At 41.8% G+C, this 17,741-nt stretch overlaps 1 protein-coding gene across 1 annotated transcript; it reads left to right on the top strand.

Moving 5' to 3' along the window:
• Window positions 1-198: 198 nt before the first annotated feature.
• LOC308282319 (apelin receptor B-like) lies at window positions 199-1,727 on the top strand (the record flags this gene model as incomplete). Its single annotated transcript, XM_080722664.1, has 2 exons — window positions 199-617; window positions 1,073-1,727. 2 exons carry the CDS (start codon window positions 199-201, stop codon window positions 1,725-1,727), a joined length of 1,074 nt encoding a protein of 357 aa, XP_080578790.1.
• Window positions 1,728-17,741: the final 16,014 nt, after the last annotated feature.

Genomic DNA, 17,741 nt, shown 5'->3' with positions numbered 1-17,741 from the left:
ATATAAAGACCAGACTACTGATCAGATGGAACAAACACACTTCAGAGTGACAGGAGTGCTGACAACCTGGGATTACTTCCATCAACAATATTTGTATTTCTTCACATTGGACATTGTGCAGTTCATTTGAACCTATACAGAGACTAAATACTTCCTAAGAGATTCCAAATACAACAACAGATCATCACAGAGGAACAAATGGAGATGCAAAATGAAAGTGCTTATGACTACTACGACTATGAGGAGAACCAGACTTCCATCATGTGTGACTATTCAGAGTGGGGGCCTTCATACTCCGTCATCCCAGTGCTCTACATGCTCATCTTCATCCTGGGCCTGTCTGGAAACGGAGTGGTCATCCTCACCGTGTGGAGAGCGCAGGGCAAACGGCGCACCGCTGACGTCTACATCAGCAACCTGGCTGTGGCTGACCTGACCTTTGTGCTCACCCTGCCTCTGTGGGCAGTGTACACTGCCATGGGCTACCACTGGCCCTTTGGAGTGACCCTGTGCAAGATCAGCAGCTACATGGTCCATCTAAACATGTACGCCAGCGTTTACTGCCTCACCTGTATGAGCTACGACCGCTACCTGGCCATCGTACGCTCCTCCTCAAGGTGATTACAGTTTTGACTATTATTTTTGATTTTGTTTTGACATGTTTGTTTTCAATTTCAGTTTAGTTTGATCAGTTTTCAAAGTGGAGTTTCTAGTTTATTATCTTTATATATTTCCTATTTTTAAAGGCGTATTTTCTTGTTATGTTAGTTTCTGTTGACTATGCGAGAAAAGCCCACTTTATATCCCCACAGTGTGTTGCGATGTAAGCTTGTAGATTGGCTGTTTTCACTACTTAAAAAATAAGGCTTACAAATGAAATATTAAGAAAGACAAAACCAAACACATTTTCTCTATGAAAAGTTTTAAGTTTTGGTAACAGACAATACAGTTTCAGTTAGTTGTCTTCTTTAATATTATTTCAGTTAACTTTTTTTTTTCTTGTTAAATTTCAGTTATTTGTATTTAGTTATTTGTATTTAACTATAACAGCCGTGCTCTCCTCCATATCCAGCTCCCAGCTTCGTACCCGGGGCCACATGAGGGCTTCCCTGACAGTGATGTGGCTGCTGTCTGCTCTACTGGCTGCTCCCACTCTGATCTTCCGCACCACCAAACATGAGGAGACAAGCAACCGGACCTCCTGCATCATGGACTTCAGCCTGGTGGTGACAGATAAGAACCAGGAGAGCCTGTTGGTGGCCGGCCTCAGCCTCTGCTCCTCAGTCCTGGGGTTTCTTCTACCTTTCCTGGCCATGATGGTGTGCTACTGGTTCATTGGACGCACCGTCACTCGCCACTTCCACGGCCTGCGCAAGGAAGAGCAGCGCAAGCGGAGACTGTTGAAGACCATCACCACGCTGGTGGTGGTGTTCGCTGCCTGTTGGACTCCCTTCCATGTGCTGAAGAGTGCTGACGCTCTCTCCTACCTGAACCTGGCTCCTGACTCTTGCTCCTTCCTACGTTTCCTCCTGCTGGCTCACCCCTACGCCACCTGCCTGGCCTACGTCAACAGCTGCCTCAACCCCTTCCTGTATGCCTTCTTCGACCCGCACTTTCGCTCCCAGTGCCTGGGCCTGCTCAACCTGAAGAAGGCTTTGCAAGCCAGCCCTGCCATCCTGCTGTCCTTCCAAAAGACACAGATTCAGAGCCTGACCACTAAGGTATGATTTCACCTCACTGAACTGCCTTCAACTTTACTTTTTTACTTTACTTTGATTTTCTGTTTAGGAACAGAGCTATAAAATGTCACCTGTTTGACTGAAAACAAGTAAAATGAGAATTGTAGTGTATTAGCTCGTTACCTCTGTAGCTTTGAGTCAAAGGAATGTGTGAGGCGAAACCAAACTTCTTAAGGCGAAGGAATGTTTGAGGCGAAACCAAACTTCTTCAAACAAGGGGACATTTGGGACACACTATGATGTGTGTCAAACGTTAGGTAACTTCTTTTGAAATGCAACATGTAGCACTTAGTGCTTGTAGCACTTGGAACTCTGATGTTTTCTAGCTTATTTGAAGTGTATTAGTCATACTTTTGCCTGTAACTGTTTTCATTTGGAAGCACTTGAGTTGCACTTCCTCATATGGGATGTATATAGCTAATATATACCAGCCAACAATATGTTGAGTTTGTGTGAATAGTATTTTCCAGTCACCAAGGGGTGATTGAGAGTCTGGTTATTTTTGTAAGGAGCCTTGTTTTGTAAATATGTGAATAGAATACACATTGTGAATATGAATTATGTAAAGTTCATCTTGATAATGTATAATAAAAAGGTGGATTAACATAAAATAATTACACTGGTCTGTCTTTTACTTGTTATTGCATCTTAAAGGTACTGTAAAGGTGGCCATACACTAGCAGAATCGGGGCAATGAAATCTGGTAGCATCACACACTACAAGATAATCGTTTAAGATGCTCTTACCAGATACTCTAAACATGCACACACTACACAATTTAATGAAATGGGCGCTCCGCACACTACAGGATTCTATCCAGATTGAGTCGGGCACGAAAGCAGCAATAATAAATAATATAATAATATAATGAATACAAAATGTCACCGGCGGCCCCTCTGTGCTCCGCCTTGCAACACACACGCACATGTTATCCACCAATGTGCAACAAAAAATAAATCAGGCTTTAACGTGCTGACTGTGCAGCATTGAACTGTAGACTACAGTACTAGCTATAGGGATTGTGTATTCCGTTAGAAAGACAAGGCTGAAACTGTCTCGCTTTCAATTGATGATAGCTCAAAAGATGAGAGCTGGGCTGGCGCATGTTGCATATTATAAGCCAAATGGGGGTACGTGTACCCCTAGGGGTATACGGGGGTACTGCAGGGGGTACATGAGAAAAAACTAGAAAATGGGAATATGTATTTTACTGTTATGGTTAATGATAAAATGTAAATTACATCAATTACTTGACTATAGTAATAACTGGACTTTTAATGTCAATTTTGTTGTAGCCAGGGGAAGGGGGTACTTGGCTTCGGAAATCAGTGTAAGGGGGTACTGCAGCCAAAAAAGATTGAGAACCACTGTTAGGCTATTCACGTGTTCTTACTCCTGGGCCTATACGGTGGACAATGGGGAACTATGAGTTCACTTTGACTCGTGTTTCATGTCCATCCATGGATCTGTTCAACTCTTTGACTTGTCCCTCTCTTTCCACTGCTTCAACAATGCTGCTGCCGCTGCGGCTTGCTTCTTCTCATGCCTGATTTATGATTAGTAATAGTCGTATGACTGTGTAGCACGCAGAACATACAAGATCTCCAAGACCAGAATGTGTCCCATCCGTGCCACGTTCAAATAGAAACTTTAATATACATGTTGATTAATAACTGTTATGCTCTCTTTCTCTGAAAAGATTCACAAGCTTTGAAACAATTCCAGGAACATAATTCTGCTGCAATTATTTCAAGTTGTTAAGTAAGTTATTTATTCATAAAGCATCCATAATTAAGTGTCAAATTCTCATCTTTTCATCCAGTGGTGCCAGATAGTGTGATTTTTCCATTATAAACAAAACACATTTTGTATATTGTTTTGAAAAGTGCTATACACTGTCTGTGTCACTGTCACACTGGTGATTTGTGGGTAATATACAAGTCCTCCTCCAGCCCACCCACACGTACATTCTCTCAGAGTTGCCTCTCTCGTTCAGCCAGACCCGGCGGGACTGCAGAGAACTTCATAACGACCCAGCCCAGAGGAACATTTTGATCCTCCCAGCGTTTTCATCAATGTCACACACAGGAATAATAATGGCACAGGTGCAGTAGATTAAAAGTCCTCTATTTCTGGGGCAGCGGTTTGGCTCCTAACTTCATAACGAGGAGGGGAGAAGAAGCATAGTTAATGAACTTGAGCAGCAGCAGCAGCAGCAGCAGCAGCAGCAGCAGCACTCACCGTGTCCACATTATTAAAGGTTATGTACACATCTTGCAAGAAGATCAGTCTACGACTTGGCCCTGCCAAGCTGGCCGACAGAGATATGCTCCTCAACCGAGGTGGAAGAAGTCAGGGGCGTCACACCAAATTCTGGGCCCTGGGTACAAGGATTCACTGCGGGGCCCCTGTGCTTTAACTATTGAAAAATAGCAGATATACAAGCTCACAGCGCGGCACCGAGTGCCGCGCTGCGAGCTTGTAGATCTGCTATTTTTGAAAAATCATGAAAATCTTTGAATATTTCAAATCCTTCTGAGGTTTTTTGAAAAACCTATGTTTCTATGTCAGTGGAGCTCAAACCTTTTCATGTGAAGGACCCTCAAAATGATATGTATTTGGCCACGGAACCCCATCTCAAAATATTGAGTTCCAGGGACCCCCCTGAAGCAAAATTTGAGTTACAAATGTTCGCTTAAAAAATACATATATTCAAAGATTTGCACACATTTTCACGACTTTTCAAAAATAGCAGATCTTCAAGCTCGCGCGCTGTGAGCTTGTATATCTGCTATTTTTCAATAGCTAAAGTATAGTCCCTAGTAACTCAGTCCCACTTTCCTACCCCTTGTGACACCCCTGGAAGAAGTACTTGCATGGATTACTTAATTAAAAGTATCAAAGCCACACCGACACCGTAGAAACAAGTTTAAAAAAACTCATGTGTTCAAAAGTTACGTGAGTAAAAGTACTGATGGAATTTGGATCATATTCCATATGGATAAAGAGTTTTCCCCAACCATAATAAAGTACTCCACACACAAGAAATGATGAATGTCCACACCAGGGAATATGCGTTTTGTGTTGAAGTTTAGTCAGAGTTCAAATTACTGTACAGCAGTACAGTAGAGCAAAATCACCCATCGTAGCTCTCTCTGAGTGACAAGCATAATCATTTCACATATATAGTTGAATGTGTACAGCATAAAATACATTAGTCACATTATGATTGGACAATTAAACATAACATGGATATCAGATGTTGTTGTGACTGAGTCTCGTGGACTCAGAAGCCAAGGATGTAGAATGTTTTGGCTTTTCATTATCCAGTGTCCTGGACACTTTGACATTTCGCTGGTCAATCTCTCTGTCCCTGGAGTGGGGCAGATTCTCGTCTCGTGCATTAGTTATCAGATCAAAACAAAATAACCTTGACACTTTTAAAACTGAAAGTGTAGTCTAACACTAAAATGTAATTTTAGATTGATATCAATCAATCCTTATCCATCAAATCCCCCCTAGACAAGACTTGAAGTGTTAAATGTCAAGGCAACATAAACAACAAGGGAAGAAGACATGGGTTAAACTTTTTAAAGGTATTTGAAACAGAACATAATAATTGAACAATTTAAGTCAAAAACATTTCGATAGTTTTTGAAGAGGAGAGTCAAAAGAACTGTATATTTCCAAAGGTATTTAAATCTTTTTTTAAAGGTATTTAAATCAGAATACAACCAAAGGTAAAAATATTTTGATAATGAAAGATAAAGGACTGTATAATTTGGAATCATTAGGGGGAGTGCGTCAAAGGGCAGTCTGAGATTAAACCAAGGATATTTTCTCTTATAATTTGGGGCCTGTAACGTTTAGTTAACATGAGTTAGAATATTTTTATGAGAGAGAGGAGAAAATCACACGTTCCTTAAAATATATTGATAGGAAAAGGAAACCTTTGATCCATCAAGTACAAAAGTATAATTGGCATGAAAAGAAGGACAACTTTAGTTTTTTAACAAGGGTTCATATTTTAGATTGTAATTAGAGAAAAGAAAAGGTGAGTGTTAAAATGTTTTCATTTACTTCGTTCTATTGGTTTATCACGTTTAGCATTGATTGATTGATTGAAGACTTTATTAGAAGTTTGCATAGGAAAAGGTACAGTTTCATGACGGTACAGTTCACTGGTACAAGGTCTACTAAAAGGAGATCCATGAAAAGACTAAGCTTATTTCCACTGGAAACCATTGAAGTATCTCATATAACATTGAATGACAGACAGATAGAACACAGTACTATGCAGTAGATATGTAAAGAAAAACAAAACAAAGACAGTAATTCTTAAACAAACAGTATATACAAAGAAGGGGCAGGGGAGGGTAGGGTTGGGGCTAGGTTCATTATTACCAGTTGCGAACGGCTGCTGCCTGTAAGTGGCTTTTCAGGGCAATTTTAAAGGATGCAAGTGATCCACACTCCTTTATGGCCTTCGGTAAGGCTTTCCACATTTTGGTGGTATAGCAGAAAAAAGAGTTTGACCCTTTGTTGGTTTTGACTCTGGGTTGAAAGTGATCTGTGGCGCTGCCTCTGGTGTTGTAATTATGGACATCCTTAATGTTTATAAAGTATTTTGACAGGTACTTGGGTATCATAGTGGTGTAGTGTATCTTGTACACCAGGCCCATTGCAAGCTGCTGTACTCTGTCATCTACTCTGAGCCACCCCACTCTTAATTGGTGAGTAGCGGTGAGGTGAGTCTGATAGGGAAGGCTAAGCAGGACCCTAATTAGTTTATTTTGGGCTGTTTGGAGTTTAGTTTTCAGGGCTTGTGGGGCGTCACGATACCATACGTGGACTCCGTAGTCAAAGAGGGGCTGGATTATTGCACCAGCTATGGTCTTCAGTGTGTTAAAATGTGGGGGCATGCATACGCACGGGGGCATGCGTACAAGTGGCTAAATATGTAGACACAATAAGCCAGCAATTTCTTTATTACTATTTACAGTAACACTTCTAGCCCCCATAAAAACTATGAAAGGTTGCGTTGTATCTTGGGAATGGGCTTATTCTGTGTAAAAAGACATATTTAGCCACTTGTTCGCATGCCCCCAGCCACTGAAATCAAAATAATTAAAATCTCTAAAACGATAGAAAGAAGTAAATACAAACATTTTAACACCCATCTTTTATATTCTTTAATTACAATCTAAAATATGAACTCTTGTTGTAAAAAAACAAAGTTGTCCTTTAATACTTAAAGTATCAAATCGCAATATAAAACGGAACTAGTAACTAAAGTTTTCCAATGATTACAGTGGAGTAAAAGTACTATATTTGCCTCTGAGATGTAGTCGAGTATAAGTAAAAGTAGGCTATTGACAATTGTGAAATCGTAGGTCTACTTAAAACTTCAGTACAGTACTTCAGTACATGTACTTACCTGTTATTTGAAATCACTGCACCTCACACCCAAAAAGGTTTGAACTGGCCAACTCTTATAAAGGGGCTTATAATGAGAGAGAAAAACAAAGAGAAAGAATAATACATGTTTATATCCAAGAGGTAAGTAAGCTGGAAAGTAACAACCTATCCAGTGGAAGTTGGCAGCCTCCCAACAAATCGCTTTCCTGAGGGACATTGTTTCAGGAAAAGTCAGCAAAGGTCAAGAACGTCCTAAATTATCTCTCAGACGAAGCAGGAAAAAAAATTACGCTGCTGGCTCAGGGCTGCGAAGGAAAGAAACATTCACACCCACACTGCGTTCACGCAGACAGACCCATGGACTGGAGAGCACATGATGACCCTGCCCAGTTATTTGAAAACTTTAGTTTCTGGTTACTTTGGAGATTTACATTATTATTATTATTATTATTACAAAACATAAACTGACCATTTAAGGCCTATTAAAAACAATAATAATACAAGTCTTGCCACAGACACGTTTGATGATCCAAGAATACTAAACACAGAATTGCAACAATGCAAAATACATATGAATTCACAAACATTATTTACAAGTAAGACCACAATAAAATGACAAATCTAGGAGACATAAAGTCACTAAGTCCAATACTCATTGTCAGAGAGTGGAGAAATTGATGTATAATTTCAGTATAACAGCTCTTACCAGACTGCTGTATATTCTGTGGATGTTTGTGCTGAGCTGTAGTTTTAACGTTCCCATAGTTTACATCAGTGGTTCTCAAACTTTTACATGTCAAAGATCCATGTTTACACTTTTTCATGTCAAAGACACAAATTTACACTTATTAGCCCACGGACACCCAGTTGAAAATATATATGCCAGGGACCACCAATCCACCATATAAGATTTTTACATCTCCAGCAGTGGTTCTCAACCATTTCAGTTTGATGCATTATGCTACGGACCCCCTACTCCCCCATGTAATGGTTTTTCTTTGGTATCTATATACTCTTATCTCCGGAACCGTTTCCCCTATCCATGCCAAACATTGCACACACACTCCTTGGCTGGCAAACCACAACCTCTGCCCCTGATTTCTCACAATGCCCCTCTTCTAGTGCCACCATGAGGTTGCTAAGGCCAATGTGTGCATACATGCGACCTGACAATCTCTTATCTCCCAATTAGGGAGTCTTACTGCGCTCTCTCTCTCTCTCTCTCTCTCTCTCTCTCTCTCTCTCTCTCTCTCTCTCTCTCTCTCTCTCTCTCTCTCTCTCTCTCTCTCTCTCTCATTTTTAACACAAGCTTTTGACTAATTAATTAACTGCATTGGATCCATTAGGGAAAAAATATATATACAGTATATCCTCCATTTGCTGGAAAGTAATGGTTTGGACAAGGTTTCCACACGGCAGCGATATGAATTCACAATGTTGCCCCCCACCCATCACCCATAAACCACTCTCCTTCCTCCTCTGGTTTCCTCAGCCACAGACAGTATAGCGGAGGCAGTGAGGCAGTGAGCCCACACCTCCTTCCACCACTCTCAGTCTCGCACACAGTGACAAACTTGTCAAGAATCAAGAGGGTTTTATTTGCCACTCACTCCATAATATATACTTGATACAAGCAGTGGCATGTTGTTGTGACATCATGGTACCTGCAAGACTGTGCAACAGCAGTAATACAATAATATCACAATAATAATAAGAAGAAGAAGAATGATAATAAATGCACAGTATTGTATGTCATAAAACTGAATGAGATTAAATAATACAGCAGTAACAATGGGGAATATGCTGAATGTCTGAATGTCACCTTTTTAATGAATAAAAACAAAGTAATTATAGTCAAATCTGTATGGTAGAGTATGTTAATTGCGACCATAGGTCGCATTTAGTATAAAAACCTGCAGATCATGGCTGTCCGTCCGTCCATCCGTGCGTCACACCTCATGTCATGCTCCATATACGGTATGGCCAAGTCATCTCCATATATGGATCTGACCTCACGGACTCCAAATATGGATATAGCTGATCTGTTCTGACATCACATGATGACTCGACCAGCCAGATTAATTGCGACCGAAGGTCGCAGTATACCATGAGAAATGTCGTAGCTTGTCTGTCGGTCTTTCAGTACAGGAAGTGCGTCTTTCAGTACAGGAAGTGATGTCATGTGACATCACCTCAAAAAATCTTACCCTGGATATTCATACTGTCACTGTGACATCACAGGTGATATCACAGTGACAGTCCATATATGGGTATCCCTTTTATTAAATTCGGCATGGATCGGGGCAATGGTTGCGGAGATATGAGCAGGGCAAAAGTGTGACGTGTGACGTGTGACGTGTGACGTGTGACGTGTGACGTGTGACGAGTGACAGACAGACAGACAGACTGACGGACTGACGGACGGACGGACTGACGGACAGCTGATGGAGGTTTTGATAGTAACTGCGACCTGACGGTCGCAATTAAACACTTGTTCATGCAGCCGTCACTTCCACCCATTGTCCATCTGGCCAGATGATGTCCCATAGCCCATTGGCTATGGGACATCAACCACATCAAATAGCATAGTCTGCGATGACGCTAATTAACAGCTTACATTTGGGAAAAGTAAAAAAAAATAAAAAAACATGGCACGCACTCTGCCAGTGGTCAATGCATGTATGCACAAAGTCAAGTCAGATTCAATTGTTTGTAACTATTGGGTATTGTTTTAAAAATATTCCTAATTAAAGAAGTAAAGTTGCTGGGAACTCCAGCCATTCCTGGGACATGTGAGAATCTTCCTGCAGCCCCTGAGGTGGGGTGTGAAATTTGGTATAGCCTATAGTCTTTTTATTGGCCTAAAATATTGTCTATATGCATACATTCATGAATCCACCTGCTGACCGGCTGTCAGCATTGAGCAATTATTTTATAGGGGGTAGAAGTTTGGGTCCCATTAACTTTATTTTACAGGAAAAAATACAAAAAATAAATCTGTTTTATAGAATGATAAGGGGTCAAACTAGGGTTTTTTCATGATTCTGAATCCATTACAATCATTTGTTTTACAAGAGAAACATTCCTTCGGCTAAAAACAAAGCCATTTGAGACTGGCTTGTGAAATACTTTTAATGAAAGGGGCCACGGTGGCGCCTGCTGTGACTTCTCTGTCGAGGTTGGCGGGCCAATCGCGGTCCCCGTTTCCCGGCGCTACGCTAGAAAACGGACCAGTCAAATCTCTCGCGCCTCTGCCAAAACGGCCAATCGCTGCAGCGCAATCCTGGCTTCTCTCCATCCCGACCAATGAAATCGTCCCCACGCAGGATTCCCCGCGGTCAAGCTCCCCCCACCTCCAGAATCAACTGACACTCACCCAGACAGCCATTCTTCCGCGTTCTTGGACGCAGAAGCCAGCCAAGGAATAAATACAAGATAACGTTTGATTTTGATCGATTTTTACACTTTGTCAGCTTGTTCTTTTGTCATTCTATGGTCTAGTTACTGTGGTTTTTAACGTGACCCTATTTAGAAACCATTTGGCTGTTCATTGCAACGAGGACAAGCCTTTCTCATTTGTTGTCATGGCCTGCTACAGTATGTGATGCACCGGACCTGCCAAACTACACTACAATACAAAAGGTGGGTAGGAGGTTAATGTTGATCGCCCGAGCTGCTTCAATTCCCAGACCCTATATGGTCATTTCTACTTTCTATTTATGCTATCAATTAAACATCACGCCTGTGTAGTGTGGCTGTGGCGCTCTGGCGCGCCATGGACATTGTCTTTATAAACTTTTGCAAGAAATATAACCCCGATTGCAATAACAGTGGTCAGTAGGCCTACATGCAGGCTATAGTGTTGTCTGTCAAAATATCTTTTATTTCAAGACTATAAAAAGCTTAGGCTATATGGTCACCGCATATCCTATAGCCTACATGATTATGTGCCTATTCATATGTTTTTCAAACAAGCAAACACATCTAAGAAATTACATGAAAATAGCCAATCTACAAGCTCACAGCAAGTCGAGACGCGTTGTGAGCTTGTAGATCTGCTGTTTTCACTAGTTTGGGTCCCGGCCAGGAAAACGTCTAATCAATTGATGTCGGATATAAATTGCGTCTGCTAACACGGTAACCGGACAATATTTAGGTGGTTGTCAGAAAGAAACGTTCATGCACGCACCGTGGCGCACGCACTGTAAGTCACCCAGATACATCTCTCGTTCTTTTGATTGAATACTTTAATAGCAGTTTGCATATAAAAATCACAGGGACAGGGGCAGTATTACTTCATGTCACGTTCGTTCATGTTAATGTGTTATGGTTACGTTATGGTATAAAGGCTCCGTCTGGACTCGATCTTGATGTCCGGTGTGTGTGGTTTAGTATGATTGGCGGAGCGTATCATTTTCTGTTGCCGCGACCTCGACAAACACGCGATGGCCTTGGCGCAGTGGTTAGCGCTTTGCCTCACAGCTAGAAGGTCCTAGGTTCGATTCCCGCCGGGGGACGCTGTTGGTGCCTGGGGCGTGTTTCTCCCTCCGCGTCATCAGCGCCCACACCCTAGGTGGGGTCGGCGATAGGGCCTTTCTGTGTGGAGTTTGCATGTTCTCCCCGTGTCTCCTAGGGTTGATACCCTCACAAAAACATGCAGTAATCCTGGTCTCAATAATGCCTCCCCCTGGCCAGCCGGGGCGCCTGATGGAGGGGAAGGAACTGGTTGGAATAATGTGTTCCTTCCACGTGCTATGTCCATCCTGGGGAAATCCCCCCTGTCAGATGAAAAGAAACAACTTGGACTACTCATGCATTGAAGGAAGCATGAGGTCAGTCCGTTGTCTCCCCAGGCGCGGCAGAGGGAGAACAGAGCCCAGGATTACATAGGCAATTGGCACTGGGTGAAAATGGGTTGCAAAATCGTGGGATAAAAATTATATAAAAAAAAAAATACCTTTAATGAAGTTGATCCGCACAGGCACAGCAAACAGTCTCTCTCTTGGAAGACTCTGTGTGTGATGAAAATCGAAAACAGGTGTTTGATATCATGAAAGTATGATCCTTTCAGTGATGAATAATGAATGAGACAAGTATACTTGTGTTTGGAGTTAACCACTAATCTTCATTTAGGTTTTAACTAGACTGTTTGGTTAATTTTAGGTTTTAACTATACTGTTTGATTCATTTACTGTAGGTTTTAACCAGACTGTCTTTGACTGTTTGGCCACCGGCCCACTGGGTAGCGATGCAAGTTGGTATTGCATGCCCCATCCATGCAATACCCGTTGTACAAAAAATGTCATAGTATCTGTTGTACCCGAATAGAATACCCTGTGCAGTACCCACTACCATATGTATGGTAGCAGCACGACTCTGGTCAGGAGAGTTATGTACACTAATGAAAACGATTCACTAGCAGAGCCACTCAATAAGGTTAGGACGTTACGATTACACATTAAATATCTACTTGGAATGGAGAGAGGTAAAGAAATGCATTCAATTTAATTGTTCAGGGACCCATAATACAGTTGTTTATTGCAAAATACATATCCTATGGGCTTCATTTTATGGTTTAACTGTTGAGCCTTGTTGATTATTTTTATTAGACAAAAATGGAGAACAGTACAAGTATAGTCAATACAATTGGAATGTAGTACAGTACAAGTGCAGTTAAACACCCTGCCTAAAAGGAACATCCCAAAGACTTTTTACAGTCTTTTTTACGTTGGTTTGCTTCTGTGTTTTAAATCTCTCTTCTCTTTTCTAGTCATAGTCGACGTACATGCACGCACGTGGACAGACAGGGGCGGAGACAATAATAACTTCATTTAATCCTTTTGGGAACTGGATCCAGTGAGCCTCCCTTTGTAGTAGTACCTGTCTCCGTCCCCAAAGTTTGGTGCCCAACAACTGAAAGATAATAGACAAACAGTGCAACACTTTAGGCTACTTGACACACAAATATCGACAAGGCTCAGTTAGACTACACACCCGTGTACCACCCATCATACCTATTTATAATATATATATTGATGGCACGTGAAGCTTGACCAATCCACAAATCCATTGTCCAATCAGAAAAGGGAAAATTGCTGCAGACCTCTCCATTCTGCAATTTTCTCCATTCGAATCTGTCTGTGTTCCATCTGCATCTGGTCCAAAATGCTGGTACCATGAAAAAGACTGTATTAATCTAACCTGTTTAAAAAGCTGTATCCTTAGGCAGACATCTATTGTATTCCTTTGTGCTCTGCATCCTGTGAGGCAGGGGTCGGCAACCCAAAATGTTGAAAGAGCCATATTGGACCAAAAAAAAAAAAAAAAAATCTGTCTGGAGCCGCAAAAAATGATACAAGCCTTATATATCGTCGTTGTCGGGTGGAAACCTTGTATGTCCAAAACTTCGTTTTGTATTTATCATTTAAAAAATGAACTAAACTAGTGAAAACAGCCGATCTACAAGCACACAACGCCTCGCACCGCGAGGCGTTGTGTGCGTTAAAACAAAAGCCACTAAAAAACAGGTAGCCACTAGGGTGGCGCTAAAGAGCCGCATTTGGCTCTAGAGCCACGGGTTGCTGACCCCCGTGCGAGGGTATCCGCTGGGGGATCCTCACTGGATGATCCCTGGTACTCATATTGTGTACAGAATGTCCCATTTCACATGCACCTTTTCAAAAAATGTATAAACATCTTAAAATAGCGGATCTACAAGCTCACAACTCGTGACACGTTGTGAGCTGGTAGATCATCTATTTTCAAATAGTATAGGGACAAATTGGGCTAATGGGCTTAATGCTTGTTTTGACAATACTAACAATCTACAAAGTAACTTTGTAGTGGAACACACTGTTTGCCTCTGAGGTGTAGTGGAAGTATTCAAAATTGTAAATAGACTACTCCAGTAAAAAAGTCTTTCCACCACTGCATACTGTGACATTCTGTGACTGAGCTTTATTTATTTGCCACTTCACTCACACAGGTACAAGGTGTGACATGTTGGAGTGACATATAGTATCTGCAAGACTGTGCAACAGCAGCAATACAATATTGTTGGTGTCGGGCAGAAACCTCTTCTATCTATCTATCTATCTATCTATCTATCTACCTACCTACCTACCTACCTACCTACCTATCTATCTATCTATCTATCTATCTATCCATCTATCTATCCATCCATCTATCCATCTATCTACCTCTTCTATCTATCTATCTATCTATCTATCTATCTATCTATCTATCTATCCATCTATCCATCTATCTCTTCTATCTATCTATCTATCTATCTATCTATCTATCTATCTACCTCTTCTATCTATCTATCTATCTATCTATCTATCTATCTATCTACCTACCTACCTATCTATCTATCTATCTATCTATCTATCTATCCGTATTCCGTATCTATTCCGTAAATTAGCAACCTTTTTTTTTGTGTGATTAATACCTTGAAATGATGAACAGGCCTACACAGACGTTTTGAACAGAACACAACACATCATCACAAGCAATGCTATTCGAACAAGAGCAAAGAAACGTGGATACACAAATAATTAACACCCTTCTTGATAGCGTCCCACAAAACTACCAAAAGTATCAGATCTGCGAGCTCAAAACGCTAGCTCTGTTTTTTCAATCAGCTATTCCTGAATAGCCAACGTATACAACATGGTTAAAGTTGTCAAAATAATTGTGACGCTGTATTATTAACTCATTTTGCTGGGGACCCCATATTGAGAACCACGGGCCTATACTTTTCCATGTAGGCCTACATGTGTGCAAAATAACCATCTTCGATGTGAAACACTCATAGAACAGATACTGTAGTAAGGTAAGGTGGTGACGTGAGCCTCATGCTAATGGCAGGGTGCATTTTCAGAGGGAAAAACTAAAGTAAAAGAAAAAGATAACTTCTGTAAGCCTATAATGCTGATGCATTTTACCACCAGGTGTAACTACTGTATAATGCAGCTAAATAATAATCATATTAATAGCTACAATCTGGAGGAAGTGTGCGTGATAAAGTCAGGTGTAAAAAGGGGAACAAAGCAGAGCGACCAGAAAAAGAAACCAGGCCAGCCAGAGTTTCTTCCTTCCAGGAACATCCCCATGACTTTGACCATCGTGCCTACACTGTTAAAATCCTCAGTGTTCATTGAACCACGCAACACTAGCCTGGACTGACTGACTGACCTATGTCGCCTGCATCGAGCAAAAATCTTTTCTTTCAGTCAGGACAATTTTTTAACAATCCTGCGCCACATCGTTTGTGTGACGGCAGGTAGAGAAGGCCGCGTTTTGAACGTGAAAAGAAAAGATCCGGAGAAAACTGCATGTTTGTGCAGCAGCTTTACAGGGCAGTGAACGAGGCAGACAGCACTTCCTGGTCATGTGATCCCACGCTGCATTTTGGGAAATGGAGTTTGTTTCATCACCGTGGTAGCCAAGTACAGTAGCTACAGTACAGTATAGTTTACTGTACAATGCGTCGATGGGCACACGTAGACCTCAAAGAGATTGACGCACATAGACATAAAAGAGATTGATGTGTTGACACCTCGTGGGCATCAAATGAGTTAATGTTCTCCCTCGACGTAAGCACCGCTCACTTCGCACTGGAGTGATTTTTTTAAATTAATTTTACATTAATATTAATGTTATATTATCGTTACAATCTTGGGGCCCTATTTTTGTCCATGCTAAACCCTAAACCCCTAAACTTCTTTGCCTAAACATTTTAAAATACTTCAAATAGCCGATCTACATCGACACGTTGTGAGCTTGCAGATCAGAGATTTTAACTAGTTAAAAATGTTTTTCAAAATAGTAAAAAAACACACAAAGAAGTTTATGGGTTTAGGGTTTAGCTTGGTGAAAATAGGGCCCTTGGCGATTTGCCAATTATTTAGGGGCCCAGTAACGGTATCATCACGGCCCAGCAGTGGTCCCCAGCCCACAGGTTGAGAATCACTGGCCTAACGTGCCTGACATTGCGATGTGTTCCCTCGCGCAGCAGGGATTCCTGTTGTTTTGTAAACATCCATTAGCTGTGTCTACACAGACAGCGGGCCTCGTTTCAAAACTCACAGCTCACAGGAGAGAGAGAGAGAGAGAGACATAGAGAGAGAGAGAGAGAGAGAGAGAGAGAGAGAGAGAGAGAGAGAGAGAGAGAGAGAGAGATAAGGGGGGGGAGGTCACACACTCACAGGGGTGATGATTTTCAAAACCATAGAACAGCTCTACAAGAGAGCTTCTGAGAGTCTCTTAAAGTGTATGACTGACAGGAACTCTCACTCATAGCACCGCTGCAGCGTCCTTCAGAAAGTACCGTTTCCATGAGTGTTTTGATAATTTTAAGAACTTTAAACAGGTTTGTGTTACTGTATGCACGGCCTGTTCCCACCGCCTCCCCTCTGAGGGAGTTCATTAAGAGGAGGCCTGCGCCCAGCCGGCACCATGCAGGTCAACCACTAGAGGAGGCCTGTGAAGTGCAGCGCAGGGGAGCCGCATTCGCAGGGGCGTCACAAGGGGGGGACTGAGTTACTAGGGACTGAGTTACTAGGGCCCAAGGTGGAGGGGCCTTCATTATTTTATACTTTAGCTATTGAAAAATAGCAGATATACAAGCTCACAGCAAGCTTGTAGATCTGCTATTTTCGTGAATATGTGTGCAAAAATTTGAATATACGTATGTATTTTTTAAGCGAACATTTTGTAACTAAAATGTTGCTTCTGGGGGGTCCCTGGAACTAAATATTTTGAGATCTGAAACATAGGTTTTTCAAAAACACTTAGAAGGATTTGAAATATTCAAAGACTTTTCACGATTTTTCAAAAATAGCAGATGTACAAGCTCACAGTGCGGCACTCGGTGCCGCGCTGTGAGCTTGTATAATCTGCTATTTTTCAATAGTTAAAGCACAAAATAATTGTGCGGGGGCCCACAGTGAATCATTGTACCCATGGGCCCAGAATTTGGTGCGACACCCCTGCACATTCGGACCTTAATGTCCTATCACTACAGGGCTGCACAGCACACCGTGGAACAATCTCCCATTGGCCACCAGAGATTGTCCTACTTCCCCCATCCTTCAAGTACAAACCTAAAGAAATGGTTGCTTGCCATTTTTAAACAAACACTGCACTTTAGTTTTGCACTTTGCGGTAGGTGTGCTTGTAGAACCTTGTTTTACATTAGCTTGAAACTGTGTTTTTTTATCTATACTATTTATTGCGACCGTTAGGTCGCAAGTTGCTATGAAAACCTCCACCGGCTGTCTGTCAGTCTGTCCGTCACATCACATCACACTTTTGCCCTATACTCTTATCTCCCTATCCATGCAAAACTTTGCACACACACACTCCTTGGCTGGCAAACCACAACCTTCGCCCCTGATTTCTCACATGCCCCTCTAGCGCCACCGTGAGGTTGTGTATACATGCGACCTGGTGTAGCCGGTCTGGGCCTACATCTTAGCAGACCCTCGCTACTGCTCTGCGTTGTGTTTTAGAAGATGAGGAAGGAGGAAGAACACACACAGGTAAGGTGACGCTAGACAGGAAGTGAGGACTTAATAAAAC

Source organism: Nannobrachium achirus (genome assembly GCF_963921795.1).
Source record: "Nannobrachium achirus genome assembly, chromosome: 1".
Taxonomy (NCBI): domain Eukaryota; kingdom Metazoa; phylum Chordata; class Actinopteri; order Myctophiformes; family Myctophidae; genus Nannobrachium; species Nannobrachium achirus.
The sequence above is the reverse complement of the archived record's forward strand: the minus strand, read 5'-3'. Positions and strand labels throughout refer to the sequence as shown.